Raw genomic sequence first — 24,461 nt, 5'->3', positions numbered from 1 at the left:
CCCGGGAATTGTTACCATTGATACATGTATTTTAAAGTCATAGATTACTTCAAGCTTGAGTAGGGACTCTTTAGTTCGATGTTGAACTAATAAGTCGTAAAAATATTTTACTCTTTCACATCCCCCAAACAGTGACCAGGACGGTGCTTGTGGATACAAGTACGTTGTAGAAGTTCAGACCTCTAATTTCGTTCTGCTTGGACTTTCAGTGATCACGTGCATCCTAATGAAGTATTTCAGTGTGTCAAAGTAGAGGTTATTAAAGGTAGATAAACACTTTATGTTTTTATCTTCAGAGACACACAGTTGCATTAAAATGAATTTACTTCTGATTAGAGGGAAAAAACCTAATCTCCCAGTCACTTTTTACACACAATGTTTTGTCAGAAAAATGCCACTTTGATATATATCGGACCTGATAAGCCATGCCCTGACGTTAGTGAAGACTTCTTTCAAATAGTAGGGGGATTTTTATGAGAATTTTGAAGTGGGCAAACAAAAATGTTAAGTCAGTTTATGTTCAGATTTTATTTCAGATATGTGAAAACTTTTGCATGGTGCTTGGCACATCATACCTAAGAACTACTTAATAGCTGACAGATTTTCTTGAAAAAAATTTTTAGAACACATACTAGGAGATTCTCCTTTAAGTCTAGATGTACTGATATATGTGGAGAAGAGTTACATCTGCTTCAGTGAAATACAGAATTGAACCAGATGGTCTTAATGAAAGGTCATTCTCTTGGTGATTCGGTATCTTTGAAATGGGTCCACACAAAGTCTTTCCAACAGCCGTAGCTTATTCTTCGGGAATTTTTGAAATGTACAGCACCTTCACTGAGCAACACTCTAATGAACCTGTAGTCATTCTTTTTTATGGAGTTCAAGAAAAAACATTTTACCAAGTGGACACATTGTTTAATTTTGTTTTTGCATTTACTAGATTGCAGCGCCAGGCCAATAAATTAAGCCCAGGCAGTTCTGCTGCTAATTACACACAACTTCTCTTGAGTATCAGATATTCAAATCCATTTTATGAATATGGTAGAGAGAATAACAACTGTAAAACAAAGCAGTGTGCATGTAAGTGACTGTTAGCGTGCATTTCAGAAAGGATAAATGCTCACCATATGGTACAATTACTGTGTCCAAGTTTTCAAATTAGCTTCTCTCATCCTCCTTATTACTGTCTTTAAAAAGAGAGGAAAAAACCCAACATGATTTATCTACTCTGCAGCAGAACTCTTGACGCAAAACAGCAGCCCAGTTCTGTCCAGTTTTTTTTTTCCCTTAGCATAATAGAGGCTGTCGGACTTTTTTCTACTAATTACTGTGTGAGCCTCAGATGAACCCCCTTCAATTCGCAGGGCTTTGTTAAGGGAGGAGCTGTCAATGTGCCTGCCCGTTTGCAGCTGTGCTGTGGTTTTAGCTTGCTTAACATTATGCTGCTTTTTAGACTTGACAGAAGGGATTTTTTTTTTTTTTTTTTATTAAGGCAAAGCAGCCTTGTAGCGAAATGGTTTAAGCAGCTGCATTGTGGGGAAGCACAAAGAAGTTATTATTGTGTCTGTGTAAGGGGGGTCGGACGGAGGGGGAGATATTCGGCTGCTGTTGATGCCGATTGTTGACTTGCCATCTGCCAGATAGGGAGAAGAAAAAAATGACAGCTCCAGCAGGGTGTTCAAGAGGTTGTTTGCAGAGACGCATAAACATGTGCAGATGTCGGACTGAATAATGGCTAGAACTTGAGACGGTTTATGATGCTGCTGATGTTTGTGCGTATACAGAATGAATGTATGTGTGGATTTGGTTAACCAAGGGGACATCCTAATTATCATTGTTTTCCTGCCTGCCCCCCCCCCTTATTTCGTTAATTAGTTTAGGGACTTAATACTTCCTCTTCCTTCTCTTATTCATGTATAGTTGCAGAAATCCTTGCCTTCTCTAAATGGCGATGCAAACTTTTCCTGTTTCCCCCTCGGGACGCCAGGTAATTGATTTGGTTAATATCAGGTGTGCATTGGGACCCGCCAACAGGAGATTTGGGTTAGGAAATCAGTCAGGTAGATTGCCGTGTTTCTAACATGCACACGGACAGTTTACCAGCAGCCGGCATGTGAACTCTTACTTGAGACTCAATTGATTTGTTTTAAAGCCGACCGCTAGGGGTGAGATAGAGAGTACCAGATTTATTTTACCAAGTGATTCCGTCCTACTTTGAACTTGGGTGCTGCTAGTTGTGAAGCCAAGTTATACGGGCACCAGGCCTCCCTGGTTAATACTCTTTTTCTCTCCGTGGTCTTTGATTCTGTAAATGACAGGCACACATTTGCATCGTGTTGTACTGACTTGGCTGTAGGTTTCCTTCTGATCCGTTCTTGTCAGTTAGGCGTTGGAGACTTGGTATCTGTAATTGTTTTAAATGCTACAGTAACAGTGAATGTTTATGAAATATGTGTTTTGTATATTTGACTTTAAATAATTGAGAAGAAACAGTGATGTTAAGCACCGTTTCTCTCAAAGGTGTTTATATTCTAGAACACCAAATATTTGTAAAATTTTATTTTTTTAAATTTTTGTAAAATTTTAAAATCAATCATGATATGAGTGAAATTGCTAGAAAGCAAAAAGTGAAGCCTGTTCTTCTCTTTCCCCTTTTTTCCTCTTTGGGTTTATATTACAAAAAAACACATGTGGTATAATTAAAGAGGTTTTATTTTGACTTTTGGTAAACTCATGTTTTCCTAAAACATTTAGGGTTTTGTTGCATGATTATTAAGCAAAAATGCCCACAGTGTGGATGAAAGGCAAACATAAGTGACAGAGCTTTGTGTCCAGAGTAATGTCTTTCTGAAAGGACTAAAGGAAGATTAGCTGTTATTTTCTGCTCTTCGTACAGAAATAGAGGTCAGGTCTATTTAGAAGAACTTTCTAGCTCACTGTCAGTTTCTCTCCAAGTGACTCTAATCTGTTTGCAGAAAAGGCTTAGAGGCTCATCAGCTACACTGGACCTTGTCTTTGTTTCGTTGTGTATTTAGTTTTTTCTTTTATTTAGAAGCCCATGAACATGCCCCTAGTTTTGTATGTGGAATTATGTACAAATATTTGTAGTTCCATCGTCAGTGCTGATACCCCGCTAAGTCTGGGAGCATTTTCCAGGTAGAGGCGTCATTACACTGAGTGAGCGTGGTGTGACAGTCAGGATGTCAGTGAGTGGCTGAACAAAAGCAAGCTTGTGCGAAAGCAAACTTGCGGTTCTGGCCTTCCTTCGTCATGTCCTGTCCCTTCTCATTTCTTCAGAGCCATTTACAAAGTCTGGGTGGCACAGGCAGGTGAGTATGCATAGGTGATCATGGTGTCGAAGGCAGAGCGTCTTTGAACTTACACAGCCCAGATGCCGGTGTCCCTTTGCCTAGATGGGCGACTTCACGGACGTGCCCTCACCTGTGTGAGTGTTAATTTCTCCGCGTACTGAAAGGAGGCGACAGTGCCCGCTCTTCAGAAGTCTCGCGAGGACGCAGCGAGAGGCTGGTAGATTGAGGCCGGCCCCAGGCGGCCATGTGTTTGTGGTGGGTGTGATGTGTGTGGGGCCGCGGGCCCGGGGCTGTGCTGGCGGCTGTGCCTTTGTAACGTGGCGAGGGCTGCGCATGAGCGTGGGAGCTCCGGAGGCCAGAGCAGAGACGCCAGGTGACTTTCTCCGAGCCCATCTTTATTTGCTGATTTACGATCGTCTCATAAACCTGAAGGGAAGGTGGTTGTGCAATGAGAGGATAAGAAAACGGGGATTGAACGGACCTATGTTGGGGGCGTGTGAGGAGTCATTATTCAGGAATGGCTTCGTATTGTATCTTACAAAGTCATTTTTCTACTTAAAAAATTCAACATGAGATGTCTGAACACGAGTCAGTATTAATCTTGTTCTTTTAGAACTACATTTTGTGCTGCTGTGGCCAGTACTTAAGCTGTATCTGGGTTATAATTATTTTTAAAAATTAGATCTTAGAACACATTATAATTCCCAACTTTTGGGATTGTCGTGAACACTAAAAGTAACGTTTGGTCTCCTCACGGAGTTTTAAGATCTTGATTGGCCCAAGCCCTGATGTTGCAGAGGGAGACGCTGAGGAGTCAGGAGGGGCTATTGGGGCCCTAGTGTCTCCCAGGAGGAAAGAGGGGCGGCTGTGGCCGCAGGGGCAGTAAATCAGCGCAGCGTGGTTAGTGCCTGCACTTGTGCAGGGGGTTCTTTAAGACTTTTCCCTTAAACTTGCTGTGTCCGTTTCTTCTCTGACCAGTACTGACTAATTTGGGGTGAAGAGTCGGGGAACGCTGCACTGGGAGGGCAGCTCCTAGGACTGGGCATGGTGATGGGCCACTTCTGTTTCGCTTCGGAAGACTAAATCGGTTCTACTAAACAACAGACCCTCAGTCTGAACCCTGTAGTACAAAACGCTGGCTCCTTATCAGGACACTTTAATGTGTGATGGCACACAGTGATAAATGCCAGTGTTTGTATACAGGTAGGTAAGCGCCATCATTTTAACTTTTTTGAATAATGTCACGTGTACCCCCAGACTAGTTACAGTCCCAAAGAGGCGGTACTGTCCCCTCGCCCATGAAACGTAGTGTCCCAAATTAGGAGGAGACTGTTCGACAGCGAAGACTTTAGGAGTGAAATCGGTACTGGGTGCATTTTCAGGATAATCCAAAAAGCCCTGAGGAATTTCCAGCTTTAATGGTATAGAGATGTATTTGAACCATGCCTCAGAAAAATCCTGCATGAATAGTAATTTTTAAAAATATTGGCCAGTATGTTGAAAACAGAAGAGTATTTCTCTGTCTGACATATTCTTTAAGGCATCTTGCTAAATGTTTTGGCTTAAAATTTTTAATGTGTTTTAGTTTCAAGAAAATATGATTAAAGATGTTGGTAAACTTGGTAGCACTTTTTAGAACAGAAGATGATTAAGATACAAAGGCAAAGAGGCATAAACCGTGAAGTTTGCGCAGTGTTTTGGCTGGGCAAGTCACTTAGTCGCTTGCGACCCAACACAGCATCAAAAGTTCATAATTTTATACTTTTAAGTGAAAGCACATAGAACAGCAGCTGGTGTTTCCTGGCATCTTTCTGAAGAGATATTTAAACTTAAGTATATATATTTATTACAGAAAAGAATTTTATGAAGTGACCTTCTGTCCCTTCTCTGTATTTACATTACATTCATTCGACTCTTAAGAGAACTCTTTGTACTTTTTGATTCAGTAAAATAGGATTTGGGTTTAAAAAAAATTTTTTTTGACCTTCACATGTCCATAGTGTGGGTTTAATTGCAAAACAACAAAACTGTCTAATTCCAGGAGCACAGATTTTAAGAACCTTGTTTACTCAGAGTTGTGCTGGGTGATGATATAGTTCCTGAGTAGAGAATTATCCCATAACTTAGGGAAGCAAGGGCTTTTCTTAAAAGTAAATACAAATTGTACACAAAAGTGTACTTCCACCAAATGGAAACCACACGTCAGTAGATCTTGCTGTGTAAAAGTAACAGTTTGTTACTTACCTGCTTGTAATAGTTTTGAGATCACTCACTGAGAAAGCTCTCTCTGGTTTAGGCTGGGTTCTCCGGGCTGTGGGGTGGGGGGGAGGGGGGCGGCGCAGGGAGGAGGTGGTGGGGGTGCAGTTGATAGCCACCAAGTAACTTACATGTAAGACTCTGACATGAAGATTAGCACGTTTTGTATCCTTAAATTCAGAGTTTGCCATGTCACTGTGTTATATAGGGCTAGCTACTCTGTGTCTTGTATCTCAGTGTTTTGCGCATCCTAAAAAATAAATTTGACAAGTGATAGGCCAGAAAACTTCTTTCCTACTTTGTGTGAGATAGGTGCTTTCTGAGGAAAAAAGAATATAACACCCCATGCACATTGCACTAGATTCTGGAAAGTGAACTGATAATCCTTAAGCTACGGGAAGATTTTTACAGTTTGAAAATTAGGTCAGCGCTCTGACCCGACACGACCGATTTGTCACTTGTCTTCTGTTTTATTAATATAAGCGAGAGGTTTGTAGTAAATGGGCCTATTGGTTGTTGGTTCCGTATAAGAAGATACCCGGTCACCTACAGTTTGGGGCTGAATGTTAATCTTGTTGAATTAGTTGATCTTCACTGGAAGATTTTATGTTCCGGTGTCCTGCAGTTTTTAAGTAACAAATTATTCTACAGAGACCGTTATGATAGAAACTTAATAGCATTTAATAGAGTATTTTATACAAGGCAGAACCACTTTTGTAATTTTTCATTTCAGTGGATTTTGAAGGACTTTCATGACTGATGCTTCAAGTCATTTTCCTTCGTGATGCCTTGATTTTCAGAAAATCTTTCACACTTACTGGAAACACTTGAAAACAAACTTGATGATGCTTGTAGAGGTCCAGGTAATGAGGAAGAAATAAATACTTGTGTATAATGAGAAATAAACCCATTTCAGGTTTTTTGTTTTTTTTTTTTTTAACAGGTTCTTTGTATTGGAACGGTAGGTAGATTCTTTTCTCAAATTTCCTGTCTGTCTGTTAGGTAATACTGCCCTCAGAGGGCCAAGGTAAGTAAATTCATTTTTAACATTGAAAGGCAGCATTTCTGCTGTTTATCTGATGGATAAGCTTGCGCTGGGGAGGAGAAATGGACTGACTTCTCTGAATAACTGAATAGTGTTTGATATGTTCCATCCTTTTGAAAATGTTTGCTGTCTCTGCACTAAACGTGCACAGCCCATTAAGCACATTCAGTTCTTCCCAAGAAAGTGATAGCAGACGACTGGCCACAAATTGCTAAATTAGGTCCCTTTACAAAAATGATAAGAAAAGTACCTGGGAAAGTTGAGATGATTTTACTTAGGTGTCTTCTGCTTTTCGTCTCTTTCGATAGCAGATGTCCTGGTAACTCGAAGTTACTGAACCACACTTTTGAAGACACAGCCACGTTCATTCCATTCCACTGAATGGAAACATATTCCATTCAGTTTTATCTTAACTTAAACATAATCACATCTTATAATACAGTATATAAATCAAGACTTCTGCATATGTGGTTGTTAGATGCAAATATAAAATATGCTCGAAGTTGAAATAACGATATTCTTCCCAAGAATTTATAAAAGCCTAACATTAATGTATGATTTCACATGGACCTAAATTCAGAATGTTAACTTGCACAATAAGGAAGGAAGAGGGAGGAATCTCTGGTGTCAGAGGAACGAGTTGTGCACCCTTGCTCTTTATACATGTTAACGTTTTTATGAGATACTGTGAGAGAAACCTTGAGATGTTTGGTAGTAAATCCAGTGGCTTGATTCCCGCCCCCCCCCGCCCCCAGAGTAACTCGATAGTGAATCAAGAAAGGCTGTTCCTGTGACCGCGTTACCTGTTTTTAACAAAAGACTTCAATCGGATGCACATAAATGATACGTAACCCATTGTTATCAGTAATAACGGGGGATGAAACTAGGATGCCAGCGGAGTCCGTCACAAATTGAAATTTATCCACAAAAACCCAGCACCTGCTTTGCTCCACGAACGTGGACTGGTGATAGGCTGGCCAAATGAACGAATTACGCTGTATTTTAACTACTCCACTTACTTGGCAGAGTTTAACACGTCATACATATCAAGCACTCGCTACATCTTTTTTGGTTATCCACACTTGAAGATGTAAACCGCACTTCAGTCATTTGACAAATGCTGGGTGGTGTGTATCAGCCAGATGTTGTTCTGTGTACTTTACAAGTATTCAGTGATTTTCTCTGAACTGTCATCCCCATTTTCCAGAAGAGGAAGCCACGGCACAGAGACATTAAGCAGTGTGCCCAGAGGCACACAGCGAGTTAGTGGCAGAGTTGGCTTTTGAACCCTGGGCTTCAGAGTGCATGCTCCCCACCCCTGCTGAGAGCCTGAGCAGCCTGGCACGGTGGGGTCTTGTTTGCTTCACTAGATCTGTATTCAGATCTTACCTGGCGCCTGTCTCTCCGTGTTGCTGGGGGGAGGGGGGGGGCGAAGCCTGAGCACAGTGCGTGGCTCTGTGCACTTAAGTGTCCTTTTCACCCTGGCTTTTGGCACTTCTGTTCCCCACGTATGCGCCAGGAGCCGAGTCTCGGTCAGGATGCCGCCTAGGAGAAACGAAGGGGAGGAGAGAGGGCTCGGGAAGGCCATGGATTCGGCCGCAGAGTGATCAAGTTTATGGTTCGACGCAGTGTCCTTTTGGGGTCCTGCACTCCTGGAAATTTACTAGAGGAGACACTCTGTGGGTGACCATCTAAGATAAAACCCGCTTCTGTTGTGTTGGGGTTTTTTTGCGAGGGCGGCGATCTGAATGTCGGTCTGCGGGGGTTGAATTACCTGAGGGTTTTCAGAGGACACTGGACTCTTCCCCGTGACTAGGCACCACTGTCCACTTCCCGCCACTGCCCTGGTGTGTCTGCTCTCCGGCAGGTGTGTCCCAACCCTGCATAGGTGTGCCGCGGGAGGTCTCTGTGCGAGAGAGCTTTCCAACAGGAGTGTATTTTACACGGTGGTGGTGGTGGGTTTATCCATTCGGTTAGTGGACGAATGCCAGCCTGCTCTGGGGCAGGTGCTGGAGAGACATGGTGTGATGGACCCTGGTTTGTGTGATGGACTCTCTGCCTCCGTACTTGATATTCGCTCCGGCCCTTTACTGCGCTGTAGATGCGGTGTTTGCTGTGGCGAGATGGGAAGCGCATACAGTAAAGAAGCTGTACAGTTTCATCTCTGAAAACTCGTCCATTTCTTCGAAACTGTAAAGTTCTGTGGTCCCAGCTGCTTTGTTCAAACAGTCCAGGAATGACTGAGTGTTGGACGTAGCGTGTAGAAGTTGGAGACTTCTTGGTATTATGCGGAAAGCAGATTAAGAAGAAAGCTCTGCCTTCACAATCTACAAGGGCGTAAATGTAGGCAAAATAATAATTTAGCTCACATTTAACCCAGCAGGAAGCTGAGTGCAGACTGAGTAATTCTCCACAACATATCTACTGCTATGTAAGCAAATCGCACAGTTTATTCTTCATTAAATTGCCAAGATGCTATTTTTCTGTTGGCTAGTTTGTGCTCTCTCTCTCTTTCCTTTTCTCTCCCTCTATTCCTCTTGCTTTTCTCTCAACGTAAAACTTAACTGCTATCATTGTATTAAAATGTCCTTTTGTTTCAAAGAATAATTAGTAAGTGTCACATTTTTGGTTTAAAGTGTAATGTTTTCTAAAAACACGAGAAGGGAACCGGGGTTTGATGAACTAATTTATAGAAAACCTTGAAACAAATACCAAGATGCTTAAGGATGGTTGGTCATTGTGCAGTTTTCTGGATAACAGAAGATAAAGTGGATAAAGTACTGGAGGCCCCGCCATTCTGGCCTCAGGGACACTTGCATTGTAACCTCTTGTGAGGTTCAGTGCGGTACTTTTCTATCGTTGCTTCAGCCTCAAAGCAAAACATGGAGCCCAGCCTTCTTTAGGAAGTAGATGTGAAAACCATACCTAATATAAAAATGACAAGTTCATGCATTATGCAGTGGAAGCAAAATTTCTTGACTATAATATACTTTTCAAAATAATCATGAAGGAGCATATGTGGTAAAGCAGAGGAATGTGGGTACATCTGGAAAGCTTTTAAGGCATCTTGGAAGCCCAACACGGAAATCACCAAAATTGTAAACACCTTCCATCTGGTCAGTTGCAGTGGTAACATTGACCAGGACAGAGCAGACAGATCTCTTGGTGACCTTATGTGACAGCCAGACAGCCAGTGTGAGATCATCATAAACGTCTGAGTGTTTTGCAATATGACCTCATTCATCAATCAATGCAGGAAAGCACGAGAGAAATAGACTGCACAGGCACGATGTTGACACGTGAAAGGCTCAGGTGTGTTACACGTCCCTCTAGTGAGAGAAGCGTCGTGGACCATTCCCAGCCTCTGCCAGTGTCGTCATGAGGCTGCAGAGAAGGAGGGGTGCGGTGCCTCCTCTGGGAACCCGCGCAGCAGCAAACCAGGCCGCCCAGGAAGTGCCAGGGTCCTCTGCTGACACTCCTTCCAGCCCCTCTCCCCGTGGTGATGCGTCACTGAGTGCCACCGTCACCAGGCACCCCGGGTGCTGTTTGCAAGGCCGTGCATGGGAGATGGTGCCACCCCTCTGTGACTTCCCAGATCGCCAAGAATGATGAAAGAAGTGGGAGATTTTTTCACTTTATATTTTAATTGCTCAAACTGGCCACTTTTCTCCAGTTCTCTCTTCTCTTCTTCCAGCTGCCCTCCTGGAGTGAAAGCCCCCCCCCCCAGGACTGCTGCTGCCCCACCCTCGTTCTTGTGCTCATGGCCTCCTGCGTATTTAAACACCAATTACAGGCTTCCGAATGAATGAATCGATTAGAAGCCATTTTCTCCGGTTCTAATAACAGTGTTTCAAGAACCTTGTTCTTTGAGCTGTATGCTTTGAGCTGTGAGCAGTACTGTCATGTTTAGTAGACCCTACCCAGTCCTGGGAGACCATCACAACACAGCCAGCTCCGGTTGATGATGGCCAAGGGATCACACAGAGGACACCACAGAACGTAACACCTTGCATTTTGTCCAAGGGCAAGGAAAGACCCTACTTGAAAGGTCTCAATAAAAAGGGCCTGATAAACCCAAACATTTGGGTTTGTAGGAGCTGGAAAACCCAATCAACATGTGTATAGTGAGCTCTTAGCATATGCAGAAGTACTTTTTTTTTATTTAAGTTACATTTCCGGGTTGTTCCCATGCAGTTGAAAAATTGTTACTATGCTAGCTCATTGCAATGTAGGTAACATAAAAATAATTCGTTAGGATTATGGTTTAAGACGTGTAAAAGAGGACGATGATAATTTCATTGAGAAATTCTACTTCTTCTATTCCTTGAGAGGCATGCCTAGGGCTTTTACTTAAAACTGATTGGAACAGAATAGTTAGCACTCCACTCTAAAAAAATGTAACAGACACTTTGAGAGACGGCAAATGTTTTGTTATGTTTATCATCGTACGTTTCTGCAGTAACGATAATTGACTTCAAGATACTTAAGATTTGGCACACTATTGTGAATTATATATTCAGTATTTATTTGTGGTGCTAATATTTATTTGTGAAAATCCATTGCTGGAAAAAGATTCTGCTACATTTCTTTTAGGTAATTCATGTGTGTTAATTTGGTCGGGGTCTGTCATTAAACAACTAAAAACTATACTGTGAACCTTGAAATTAATAGATTTTATACTGATATCAACATTAAATCTCTTTTTTGTCGTAGGTAGAAATTGTCCTATGCAGACTTATTTAAGATTAATGATTTCTTAAAGTCGTATAAATCCAGTTTGACTGAAAGCTACCATTATTTTGGTTTAAAAGCTCTTCTTTGGAAATTTTCAATTATTTTATTTACACTGTGTGTATCACTTAATAAAAATAAATCAGAGGGGCACCTGGGTAGCTCAGTTGGTTAAGCATTGGACTTTGGCTCAAGTCATGGTCTCAAGGTTTGTGAGTTTGAGCCCCATGTCGGGCTCTGTGTGATGGCTCAGATCCTGGAGCCTGCCTTGGATTCTGTGTCTCCCTCTGCCCCTCCCCCGTAAGTTCTCTCTCTCTCAAAAATAAATAAACACAAAAAATAATAATTCAGAGCTATCTAAAAGATATCTAAAATTTTAGCTCTGTTTTTGGGAAGACTAGTTACTCTGGTAATCCTCAAAAAAGAAGTAGAAGTATTAAATCAATGCTGTGTTTTGATATGTGATAGCCTTTTCATTTCTTTAGATAGGGTTCAAGTTTTATATACCTGCTGCTAGCTAAAGAGACTTTGTGTTTTGGGTGGTCGAGTAAATTCAGCACAGGTTTTGCCTGTTGCCTCATCTGTGTCAGTCTTCCCTAAGCAGTACTGATTAGTGGAGTAAGGAATGTGAAGTTGGAGAGGGAGGGTAAATGGCATGGGTGTTGCAGAATGATAACTAACACCTGACTCCTGCTGTGCTCAGGTTAGCGCTGTCCCACCATGGCTTTCTGGGAGCTGCTACCACGCTTCTCGTTTTTCAGATCGTTTTTCCTGCAGCTGAAAAGTGGAGGAGCCCGGGTTCAGACCCAAGGTGGTGCCAGGCTGCAGAGTCCTTGCCCTGCAGCGCGATGCCGTCTTACCTGGAGCCCTTGAAGGGTGAGGCGCAGTGGGGAAGGAACTGAGGCCTCACCAGAGAGGTGTGTTGATCCTGTATTGGCCACAACTCTTGGTGGCCGTCTTGATTACACAATGCAGCATTTGCCTTCAGGAGAGTTTCTTTTGCTCTGAAAATGTGACCCACGTGCCATATCATGGTGATAATAAGGCCAGCTTCTGTTTTGGATGAGTACTGTGGGCTCCCTTCCGTCGGTCCTGGATTATTCACATAGCCATCGAGTGTGTGGCTGTTACCTATTCATTCTTCCCTCTGAGATGACAAAGACGGATAGTAGCGTCACTTGAAAATGTGGGTTGTGATTAAAGGTGGCGGCAGAATACAGAAAGTCCGTATATTCTTAGGAACACTCAGCTTGCAGCTCCCCTGGCTTTAGGGTGAGACAGCAGTGCCGACGGCCCTTAGTCGTTTTTAAAAAGCTGTGTCACCCGCATCTCGGACAGAAATCAGAATTTCAGTGTGTCTGCAGTATGACTGTTGATAACCAGCCTCTTTGATTTTCTTCATATTTTTTTTTTGAGGCAAGTAGCTTATTTTAAAGCAGCTGTTTAATTGTATCGTCTGAATTCTAAATGACCATGCATATAGGATTCGTGAGAAACAGTGCTATAGTTGTACCGATTGCTTCTCAATTGGATTGTATGTATTTTAATAACCTCTGAGTGACTCCACCTGCCTGTTTTCAGCATTGCCCAGGAGAGCTAGCCCAGCCTCCAGTGGATGAATGAGCATCCCTTGCTGTTCTCAGGCAGTACATCCTTGACTGCATGTTTAATTTCGTTCTTGTCAAGAAAGTAGAGTCAGGAAAAGGTTCTGGAACACAACCTGGCCTTCAAAATGAATCACATATTCGTACAACATGATTCATTTGTGAGGATACCAGCTTTTTTCCATTCGCGTGTCCTAACAAATCCAGGCATTTCCCAGTTCTAGATGGAAGACCATTCGAACGTTTTAATCAGTCTGCTTTTAGTCCTTACACATCTGTTCCTAGCTCTTGGTCCACACTTTTTGATGACTTCAGCCTATAAAAGCACAAAGGTGCTTCTCAGTAAAGTGCTGATGAAATAATCTGTGGTTTGCGGGGATGAATGTAAGGTGAAGATTATTAAATACAAATGTGATTTGAGATCAGGTAGGACATGGACACTGTCAACGTGTTTGGACAGCCCTGAGCTGAACGCCTCTCTCTAATAAAGATGATCCACTCGGGTGCTCTATCAGAATGTTGTAGGTGGAAAGTGAGCATGGATTTAAACTCCCACCAGCTCCCATCTGAGGTGGTTATTAACGATCAAGCCTGAGAGCTAAAATATTTGTCCCGGGCTGGGGAGATCGAGAATGTTCTCTAGGCCAACACGCACTCAAAAAACACTGAGTTTTTGAAGAGATTACAGGACATAAATTATTAAGTAACGTAAGAGAGTTGGCAGAAGTCCAGAATCTGAAGTGATTATAACCGAGAAAACTGAACTCTAATAAGCAGCTTCCTCCAAACCCCACATTTCCTGGGTAGGACTCTCTTCTGTTCATAAGAGTGAGGTGCATTTTCCCCTCTGTGATCAGAAGGTATTCACTGTGTGTCTCTCTACCACTGATGCCAAGAACTTAACGAATCAGTAGGGATCTTTTTTTGGCTCTGTAAACAAGCCTTTGGTTGTGGTGCTGAGAAGCTGCGTTAAGCTTCCTAGGACCTCGGTAACAAATTACAGCAACTTGGGTGGTCCACAACGAAAGAAGTTTATCGTCTTGTTCTAGATACTGGAAGTTGGAGGTCAAGATGTCAGGCAAGGTCATACTCTGTCCAGAGGCTTCACAGGAGAATCTATTCTTGCCTTTCTAGCGTCTGGCGTCTCCAGGCAGCCCTTGGCTTGTGGTGCAGCACTCGCCTCACACTTACACCTGCTTCCCAGATGTTTGTGATTGGATTTAGGGCTTACTGAGATAATCCAGGATAAGCTCCTCTTCTCAAAACCCTTAACCTCAATCACATCTTTTGCCACAGTAGGTAATTTCCCCAGGTCCCTGGGATTAGGGTGAGTCCATCTCTTTTGAGGGTCACCGTTCAGCTCACTACAGAAGCCAATATAACAGGATTCTCATTGGGAAATATGTGTGTTTTGATATTGGAACCAGCATACTTCAAAATACATAAAGCCCTCAGCCAAGGAGTGTGAGAAAGAATCGAAAGGATCCTTAACTAAGACAGATAGAAGGCTAGAGGAGAGGGTGTTGGAAATTTAGTCCGGGTGTGACCTCAGTGCTTTTTGCCCAAGATCGATCGTAACAACGTAAGTTTTGAATTGGAACCCCATAAATGCTGCTGCTTTTTAAAACAAGACTTTCTCCCCATTACAACCAAGCTGCCTCTTAGATTAGTTGAAACTGATGGGCTATAAATATTTTTAAAAGTATGATACAGCTTGGTTATAATACAGCACGAATAAATTTAGGTGTAAATGCCATGTTTAAAATGCAAGCTGTGGTTGACTTTTAGCAGTCTGTCTTAAAAAGATTGGTGGCAGAGAGGGTACCTTTGTTCCGGGCACTTAGCCCCATAAAAGTGAGGACTTTCTGGCCATATTTTTAGAGCAGCCTGAGAACATGCGCCTTATCCAAACTGTCAGTGAGGAGAGTGTCCAGGTCCTCTTTCAGACCAGTGGGACTAGGTCCAGTTTTCTTGGGAAACCCAAGGCTTCCGGAACAATTTTCCATTTCCACCAGTGAGCAGTTTCCTGCCATGGTATCGGGAAGGCTATGATCTTTTCTGTCTTTTGAGCTAGGAATCTTCTTTTGTTCTGGGCCTGGGTTGGTGTTAATAAAGCTTGCTTTTTTTGCTTTATTCCCTCGATCTGAATTTGTGTCTCCGGTAAGGCCCATTTCCTTGGCAAAAAAAGAATCTCTTCTCAGTTCCACTTTTGGAACTAGAAAATAAATATTTAATTAGGCCAACACATCATGCTGTTGTATGAACTTGACTCGAGAATGTCAGTGGGAACCTATAAAAGAAAGGATGTGCTTTCAGGAAGTTTTCAGAAGCCTTCTCTGAGTTTTAGAGGTGCCTGAAATCTCATGTGGTCCTGGAGTATCAACTCCCAAGAGTCAAAATCGTTGTCTTTTTGTCTGCAACTGTGTCTCCAGCACACGGAACAAATAAGTAAATGGTCTGTAAACATCTTCTCAGGAAGCCCATTCATATATAAACGAGTCAAAAATCAAGAGTCTTCATTGAAAAGTTTGAGATCCACTATTAGCTTCATGTTGACCCGTTTAACTGAATCAACTCATTATTATTTTTTTTAAGGTCTTTTTTTTTTTTCTGAGAGAGACAACGTGAGAAGGGGAGGGTCAAAGAGAGAGGGAGACACAGAATCTGAAGCAGGCTCCAGGCGCTGAGCTGTCAGCACAGAGCCCGACGTGGGGCTTGAACCCACGAACCGTGAGATCATGACCTGAGCCAAAGTCGGATGCTTAACCGACTGAGCCATCCAGGTGCCTCTGAGTCATAGTAATTCAGATTTGTGCGAAATTTTACTTCTGTTTTATCAAGAAGGTAAATTTTGACTTTTCAGTGTTGTGTGAATGACTACTTCAGTGTCTTGATGTCATCTTCCTGTGTGATGGATGCACAATAGATTTATTTGTAAAAGAACTTTTTGACAACCAGAAGCCCTGCTTGTAGACCACATAAAATACTCTGAATTCCCTAAGATTTGTTTAAGAAAAAAGGTGATTTACGTGATGATGTTTCATGTCTTTCATTTGAACATGTAAATTCTTAGTGGCTCCCAAGAAATTATTCTTAGAGATGGAAATGTGATGTTTGTTTCTTTCAATTTCATGTTTCTTGAATCAAGTGTTTCCACTGCTTTCATAAAATAAGTAGTGCTATCCCATTTTTCTTCTTTGAAATATTTAAAATGAATTTGTTTTATCTTTAGTATAATTATTAAACTATTGCTTATTTTTTTAGCCTGGTAGACTGAGAGCATCTGATACTGGTATGAATCTGTTATTTTATAGTAGCATTTGAAATCTGAGTATTCTATCACTAATAAGAGAAGTAATATCTAATAATTTTAAGTTTTCTGTAGGAATCCATAGATAAAAATAGAAAAATAAAATAATACATACAGTCAGGAAAGGAACTTCCTTCATCTTTTTGATGGGAACTACAGGTTTATTAACATTCTGGTTTTATAAATTTGGCATGTGTGTATGAATATTTGGGCCATAATTTTTCAGTAAAACAGAATGAGGAGGAGAATCAGGTTTTCTTTTCCTTGCCCTTCAAGTTGCTTTTATATGCTGTGATGATATTTGTACACATATCCTTCCTTCCTTCATTCATTCGGTAAATTACTATTAAGCATCTGTCAAATAGCAGCCCTAGGCTGGGCACGCACTCAGAGAACATCCCTGTAAGGAAAAGAACTGACAGTGCTTACTGCCAGTGGGGAAAATCAAGTTTTCAAGCAAAAATGAGACCATATCTGCCATCGTGAACTTGATGGCTACCTGGTGCTTACTTTCTGATGATACTTGCGTACTGAGACTCAGTACTGGGAAGGTCAGTATAACTCAGTGGACCAGTGTTTCCTAAACTACCACTGTATGATACTACAAAATCATGCATATGTAAAAGATTCATTTGATGTGTACTATATACCAGTGGATTTTCCCATAGCAGGGTATGGAAAGTTCATGGATGTGGTATATATTCCACACTGAAGTTAACCTTTTAGAAAACTACCACTTGTCCAGTGCTGATATAGTGTCAAAGAAAGATAGCCGTAGCTGTCTGGATACTCTCCCCTTGTCCGGCTTCATACCTGTTTGAGCCAGGTTGCTTTCCTATGTGTTAAACCAAAACAAACACACTGCCATAGATGGAGTACAGAAGCAGATAATGAGGACCTGGCTGTCTTTCTGAAGCCAAACATCAAAGAGACTCTTAAAAATGTAAAGCAGTTCTGCTTTCTTGCTGATTTTTGTTTGTTTTAGAAAATGTAATTCTCATAAAAATATTTTGGATATGTTACATGTAATGAGTTTATTGTTATTAAAGGAAGTGATGGAAGAATTTAAATTTTCTTTTTAGTTCCTAATACAGTAAACTAGATATGATCTTTATAAATGGGCTTGTGGGAGTTCTCAGTAACAGTTGAGGGTGTAAAGCAGTGTGAGGGAAGGACCTTGAGAATCGCCAATTCAGAGGCACACTCCATGTCTGAAATGTATTGTGGGGGTGAGATTATGGCGGGGCTTACATTTTCTCTTAAGAGACTTGTACTAAACAGTAAGGAGTCAGAATATTTTTGAGCAGACAGGTGATGTAATCAAAGTGGGGCATACAGACCTGGGATTAATCTGGAGGTGGTAGATGCATTAGGATGGAAAGGGGTGAGTAGGAAGGGGGCGATCACAGCACAACAGCAGAAAGCCAGGGTGTGAGGACCCCATTTGGGCTGGGCTAAGTAAATGGAAGACTGAGGAAGCAGTCCTGACTGAGCCAAAGGAGAAGGAACAGCCAGGTGTTTGAGCTTGGGTAACTGGGATCGAGAGAAGAGCTGATTTGTAGGGAAAATTGAACTGTTTTCAGTCGTTTGCAGTACTGTGGTTAAACACTTGCTACTGAAGAACCAGGTAGAACTATCCAGTAGAGAATGGACAGTTTTGAGACCAGATAGCACTCTATCTCTCATGGTGTCACGGGGCACGTGTTTCTTAAAATTAAGAAGAGTCCCGTGTTATGTAAGCAGCTTGTGATCTGGTTGCCAAAAACTTACTTTTTGGAAGCTAGGTGACAGTTTATGTTATAATTTGATAAAATGCATTCATTGACTCTTATGTGCCTGGCATTGTACCACGTGATCTCACAGTTATTAATGTTGGCGAGTGAAGGTGTGTGTGCATGGCTTTTAAGCTCTGTTCACCCATGTTCTTTCATTTCCTTGACTTACTTACAGCATTGTACAGAAGATAATTTCTCTATTCAGAACAATAAAATGTTGTTAAAACAAGTTACGATCAAGATTTAGCTGTAAACAGACTCCCCCCCCCCCTTTCTTCTTAAAAAATGACACAATTAGTCAGTAGTACATGGAAGATAAACATCCATTTCATGTTCCTCCTTATGATAAGTGTTTTTCATCGAAATTCCTTGATACTGTGTGGATGATTTACCAAGGCTTTTTAAAATGGTTGAAATATGCTCTAACAACCATCTGATAAAATGAAAAACTGAACAAAATGTGTACTCAGATGAATGATTCTCTGAAGAAATAATGGTGCAAATGAATTATCAAAGTGTGAAATCATTAAAAACAAAACATGTTTGAGTTTTTATTGAATCTTAATTGCAGGCTTATGTATTTTCTTTTGTACACTAAGTTAAAAGAAAATTGCCTTACTAAATTCTTGGAGGCCAGTGTTGTGGGACATACATTGTACTATAATTTATTTTTCACATAAAAGCTGCTGTTCATTTTCCCCCCCGGCATTAACATGCATGCTTTCCTCATGTAGGAGAATATATAAAAAACTGGAGGCCGAGATACTTCCTTTTGAAGACAGATGGCTCATTCATAGGATATAAAGAGAAGCCTCAAGATGTGGATTTACCTTATCCCCTCAACAACTTTTCAGTGGCAAGTAAGTTAATTATAATTGTTGATTCACCTCCTACCTGTTTACCTGTATGTCCTCACATGTCAGATCCCTTAGAATGTATGAGAAGCTTACGAAAGAGTTTAGGTTTATATTTAAGAGCAGGGAAATTCTCAGCGTTGATAGAATTTCAGTTCCTTAGCTTATGGATTATCGATAATACGTGGCCTTTTCTAATGCAATACAGTGTGATGTTTTATATAGTCAGAGCCTGAATGTGATAAATACAGTTCCCCAGGTAGGTACCTCAGGGTTTCCTTCATAAAATGTGAAAGGAGACCTTTGAACTTGGTTGCTAGAGTGACCTGGGCTGTAAGACGTTGTGGTACCGAGTGCATTTCTGATCTGTTTCCTGGCATGATCGTAGCTCTTTTCATTGATCACCTGATGAGAAACAAGTGATATACTTTAGAAATGTTTTTCTGGGGAGATTTTATGTTTGAAGTTAAATTTTTCTTCCTTACAAGTATCTCAGAAAAATGTTTGTAATTAACACTGACCTAGGGACTATTTTCTTGAACACAGCACAGAATAAACTGAAAGATGCTACTGCCGGTGATAATGGCAACACATATTATTGTGAGATGACCAGGCTCTTCAGGCTGATGAATCAATGAAAGGGTTTTTCTGTGCTAATTCAGAAATGAAGAATTTAAAAAGTTACGTTAGGTTAAAATACACTTGCATAAGAGCTAAAGTCTGTACCGTTGAGATAAAATCTTCAGCCAATACACCAGTCTTAATTTTGATTTTGGTTATATGTTGTTTACTGTTAGCTACATTTGAAAAAGATAGAGGTAAAGATGGAAGCAAAAAATAAAAAGTAAAAAATACCATTAAATAGCAACAACAAAAAACCCAAGATAACAGAAGTCCTTCAATGTTGTAAGTCATTTTAAAATTGTATAGAGCCCCAGCCTTTTGACGGATAGTTTCTTTTAATTTTTTAAGAGTAAGATAAAGCAGTAAACCAAAGGGTTTGTGAGATCATTTGAGTAATAAGAATACCGACTTAAAAAACCCAAACACCTCTCTATTAACATAAATGGATTCGTGTGTAGGGGTTCCATTTTTTAACAAGTGAGAACACTGTTAATGTGTACGATTACTTAAGGAAATCATTTTCCCCTCACCAGAATACACATTAGATATTTCTGGCTTTCTCTCACTAGAAAATTACTTTTAAAATCCTGTTGTCAATTGAAAGAATATCTTGTATTTTGTATTGACTTCAGAGCACATTTTCACCCTAAAGATCTTCTGAGCGAGCATTTGTTTTAAAATGATAAAAATTGGCTTTTAAAACCCTAACAGCCTACAGCATCTCCTACATAAAGCCAGTGCTGTTTCTGAGTTTCTCTGTTTTACTAGCAAATGGTATTGGTTTGTCTGAAATGATTTCTGAAAGTACAGATCTCCTGTATCTGCTGATCAAAATGCAGCATTTTTTGACCTTATGAAATTTCACACCCCAACAAGTTTTAAAGACATACTGTATGTCACAGTCTGCCAACATCTGCTCCAGCACCTCCACTGGCAGAGGCGGAAAGAAATACTGCACTCTGGGGGAGAGAGCCTGCCTAGTGACTGACAGCCAGCCTTCCCACGAGGTAGATATTAGTCGACATCTGTAATCTTCACTTATATAACCAAGTAGTTGTAGGTAATCGACTCAAACCAGCAAGTGAAGTTAAAGACCAGCTCCTTAGGTTTTGGAAGTGTATTAACATGAGTCTTACACTCAGTCAACTATTTTGAGATAGATTATTAAAACCTGACTTCCTGCCGTCTTAAATGGACCTCAGGGTGAGTAGTGAAATGGACCCTGGCTGAAGAAGTAGTTCAGATTCCAGCTCTGCCCCAGGGCACGAGTATGCCCTTGGACGGCTCCTTCTCTGAAGCTCTCAGCATGAAGGAAAGACACTTGGGCGGCATGAGCTTGCAAGGCCTTTTTGCCTCCCACCTGCTGAGATTCTGGGAGGGGCATGTTGAGCAGGCCCTTGAAGACTGAGTAGGAGTTAAGTAGGTAGCACAGTGGGGAAGGATATTCCTTAGTGCTCCATAATGGTTTTATGAAGGATTAAGAGAAGGAACACTTGGAGCAAAGGAGGGTTTGGCCAACAGCTTCCCTGACCCCCTGGAGTAGGTTAAAAAAGAGGATTCTACCGGGTATCTGTAAGGTTTGTAGGGAAGCGTTGCATGTGCGTTGCATGTGCGTATGTCCCCTTGATAGCTGCGTGAGTACCTTGTTTTTCCTGATCATTAAAAATGTTACTTCCAACCTAATATATGTGGGGTTTATCGGAATTTTACCGACATAGGCTTTTTATCCATCTGAAAAAGTGAAGGGTGAGAAACGGCAGGGACTTGGACTCCCTCTCCCCGATCTTCACTAAATTTCACATTCCTTCCCTTCTGATTTAAAATTTCCAAAAAGTGACTCCGTGTTCATGTTTCTGTTTCGCAGCCCACTGCCGTCTCGCTTGCTTGTCCGTGTTCATGTTTCTGTTTCATAGCCCGCTACCGTCCAACTTGCTTTCTTCGTCATTTGATTAAAACCACTTTCAGGAAGTCTTCCAGTCACCACCTAATTGCTAAGATGAGCAGACATTTCTCAGCTGTTCTTTTCCGGGATTGACACCCCACGCTGAATCGCTTGCCATCGATCTTCGCTTCTCTCTTGGGATGACCCCGTTGTGTCCTGGGATGCCCCTCTCCGCTGGCTTCCTTCCTTTGCCTGTTTCGTGGATTATGGTATATAACTGGGTTCTGATCAAGGACGCCTCTCATCTGGGCCCCTCTTCCTGGGTGGTCATGTTCACTTTGAAGGCTCAAGTCACTACAGGCCTCTCTCCTGAGCGCTAGTCTACCCTGTTCAGCTCACTGCTGGACAGCTCTGCCTACGTATTTCTGGGACTCAACCTGTCCTAAGCTGAATTTAAATAATCTTGTCAACTCCCCACCTTGCCGCCCACCCCTTTGTTCAGTGTGTCAGTTCTGTCCTTGAGCAGAAACCCGGATCTATTCCATGCCTTCCCCACCACCTTCATGTCTTTATTTACCCCATTCCCAATTCGTTTGTTTCTGCTGATTAGTGTTTGAATGATAAATCAAACTATAATCACCCTAGAACAAGCATATCTCTATCATAGATTCTTAACTAGACGCTCTGCCTCAAGATTCGACCGCTTACATTCTGAACTTCTCGTGACTGTCACAGGGACCCTTCAACAATTAAGCCCCACCTGTGCCATTCCACTGTGACGGCTGCTGCCACTGCCTACCAGCTGAAGTCCAGCTTCCTTAGTATATCATGTGGGGATCTCTTCAGTCTGGCTTCTGCTTTCAGCTCTTGCTTCCTGTGTCTTCTGGGCGATCACACGTTGGCACAATGAAGTGTTTGTAATTCCCTGTGCAAACTCCACGGCTCTTCTGCTCTGGGACTTTGTGCATGCTGTTCCCCCTGACTGGAATGACCTTCTGGCCTCTATTTGTCTGGATCTTTTTTTTTTTTTTTTCCATCCTTTAAGATTTAATTCACATTTAAATTCCCATCCTCGTTCCTACTAAATTACTCTTCCCTGTTCTTCACCAAGTTGGTCTCTTTTGTTGTTATCACATTGGTTTTTCATTATTTGCTCATGTGTCATGTCTTCTCTGCTGATTTTACGGTAAAGAGCCTAGTGTTATTTATCTTCTCTCTCTAGTACCTACATATTAGGGCTTAATAACCATTTTTGAATGAATGTCTGAAAAACATTTGGTCCACATTTCTCCTGTTGTAGATGGAAAAGGAGGCCTTTTGAAATTCAGTGATCTGCTTACTTTACTGTGTAGTGGTAGCTAAGTACCAAGGTTAGAACTCAAATTCATCTACTGTCATTTGCATTTTATTTCCCTCCCCTGTCGCCATTCTATGTTGTTTTCCCTAGATCAGAGCCTTGAGATATGATTTGGGGTCAGAGTTCCAATATTGTAAATTGCTCGATATCCTTTGGTGTGCAGAACATAAACTCCCCAAACATGGATGAAAACATTTGACCTTCATCCTTCTTTGAGGGGGGCGGGGGGGGGGGATCCTGTATGAACTCTCTGTGAAGGTCGTCTCTAAATATAGTGCTGTAGAAATGCAAGTAAAAATAATCATTGTTTTTCAAGCAAAGTGCATCGCTGATCGGAATTATGAGTTGGTCAGTTGCTAATTACAGATTGAGATTATCTTAGCGCAGGAAACATCACAGTTTGACTGAGAAATAAGGTAGGATACATACACACGAGCGTTGTCATAAAGCTGTGCTCACATGTGCTTTGGGCACAGCGAGTAGCTGGTTTACCCAGTAGTCATGGTCCTAAATGTTTTGACAGTTACCAGCCCAACTGAAAATAGTTCCTCACTGGAGAATTGGAACATTCGTCCATGTGTCTTGGGGCTCAGCTGCCTTTCCATCTACTCCCTTTCACTCTCAGTGGTGGGAAGAGAGACATGCCAAACCCATGTCCCGAGCAGCACCTTCTGGAAATCCACCTTACTCCATGTTGCAAATTCTGACTGTATCTCTTTCCTCTCTGAAACCTTTCTACGGTCTGGTTTTTAAAAAATAGGTCGGTCTTTATTTCTTAGGCCAGTTTTGAAAGTGAAATGAACTGTTTACTCATTAACTTATTTTTCTTCTCTTTGTAAGAAAGCAAGGAAATTATCGGGCTTAAGCCTACCAAAAAGACATTTTTACCTCTGAATAAGTAGTAGACAAAGATATTTTAAATACACAGAAAAATCAGGTGATTTCTCCTAATGCTTCCACTGTGGCTGTTTATGGGGATAAAGAAATTGCTTATGACTTGATTCTTAGTCATACATAACATATAATACAACCTAGAAAATAGCCCTATAAATCTAGGGTAACTCTATACCACATAAATATAGAAGAATTATAAGAGATCTGACTAGCTCACTTTTAAAGGGTTTATTAATCATGAGAACCGTACTAGATACTAAAAGGAGCATAAGATCCAATGTTTGAGTGTAGGAATTTGTCATTGAGTCTGGAAGACATTCACAACACTGCAGTGGGAGGAAAGAGGAGATGAGTTGCCAGAATGAATTTTATAGAAGTTGAGAGAATAGGTAAAGCTAGGGTGACTAGGTAAAAATTTTAACACAAGCTCAGAAGGATAGGTGATATTTAAGTTTTTGGAAGGACGACATTCACAGTGAGGTTAGCAACATAAGCATGCGAAGTCCAGAATTAATGAGGAGCCTGTTTTGTGAACAGCACAGGCAGTAATCACAGGTCGATAGAGAATTTATGTTGGAGAACAAACAAGATTAGATACATTATAATCAGACTGTGAAAGGTCTTAAATACCAGTTTGATGTTTTTAATGGAAACCAGCTAGAAACCATCAGAGGCTATCAAGCATTAGGTGTCCACATAAGTATTTGATGACAAGAAGAACCTCTCGGTTACAGTAGAAGGGAACTTCCGTAGGCACATGGTGCTCTTCCCTCCATGAGCCAGTCGGCCAGCCAGGTATTGTCTTGTTTTCCTTA

General features: G+C 41.4%; 1 protein-coding gene across 1 annotated transcript in view; it reads left to right on the top strand.

Moving 5' to 3' along the window:
* The window catches only part of AKT3 (AKT serine/threonine kinase 3), a 306,791-nt gene that overhangs the window by 112,739 nt on the left and 169,591 nt on the right, over positions 1-24,461 (top strand). The window contains exon 3 of the mRNA XM_039237499.1: positions 18,770-18,895. Within this exon, the coding sequence (XP_039093430.1) occupies positions 18,770-18,895 (126 nt within the window). The remainder of the gene's footprint in view (positions 1-18,769; positions 18,896-24,461) is intronic.

The sequence above is a fragment of the Hyaena hyaena genome, unplaced genomic scaffold (assembly GCF_003009895.1).
Source record: "Hyaena hyaena isolate Hyena2069 unplaced genomic scaffold, ASM300989v1 scaffold_127, whole genome shotgun sequence".
Lineage (NCBI taxonomy): Eukaryota > Metazoa > Chordata > Mammalia > Carnivora > Hyaenidae > Hyaena > Hyaena hyaena.
Note: the sequence above shows the minus strand (reverse complement) of the source record. Positions and strands in the feature narration are given on the sequence as shown.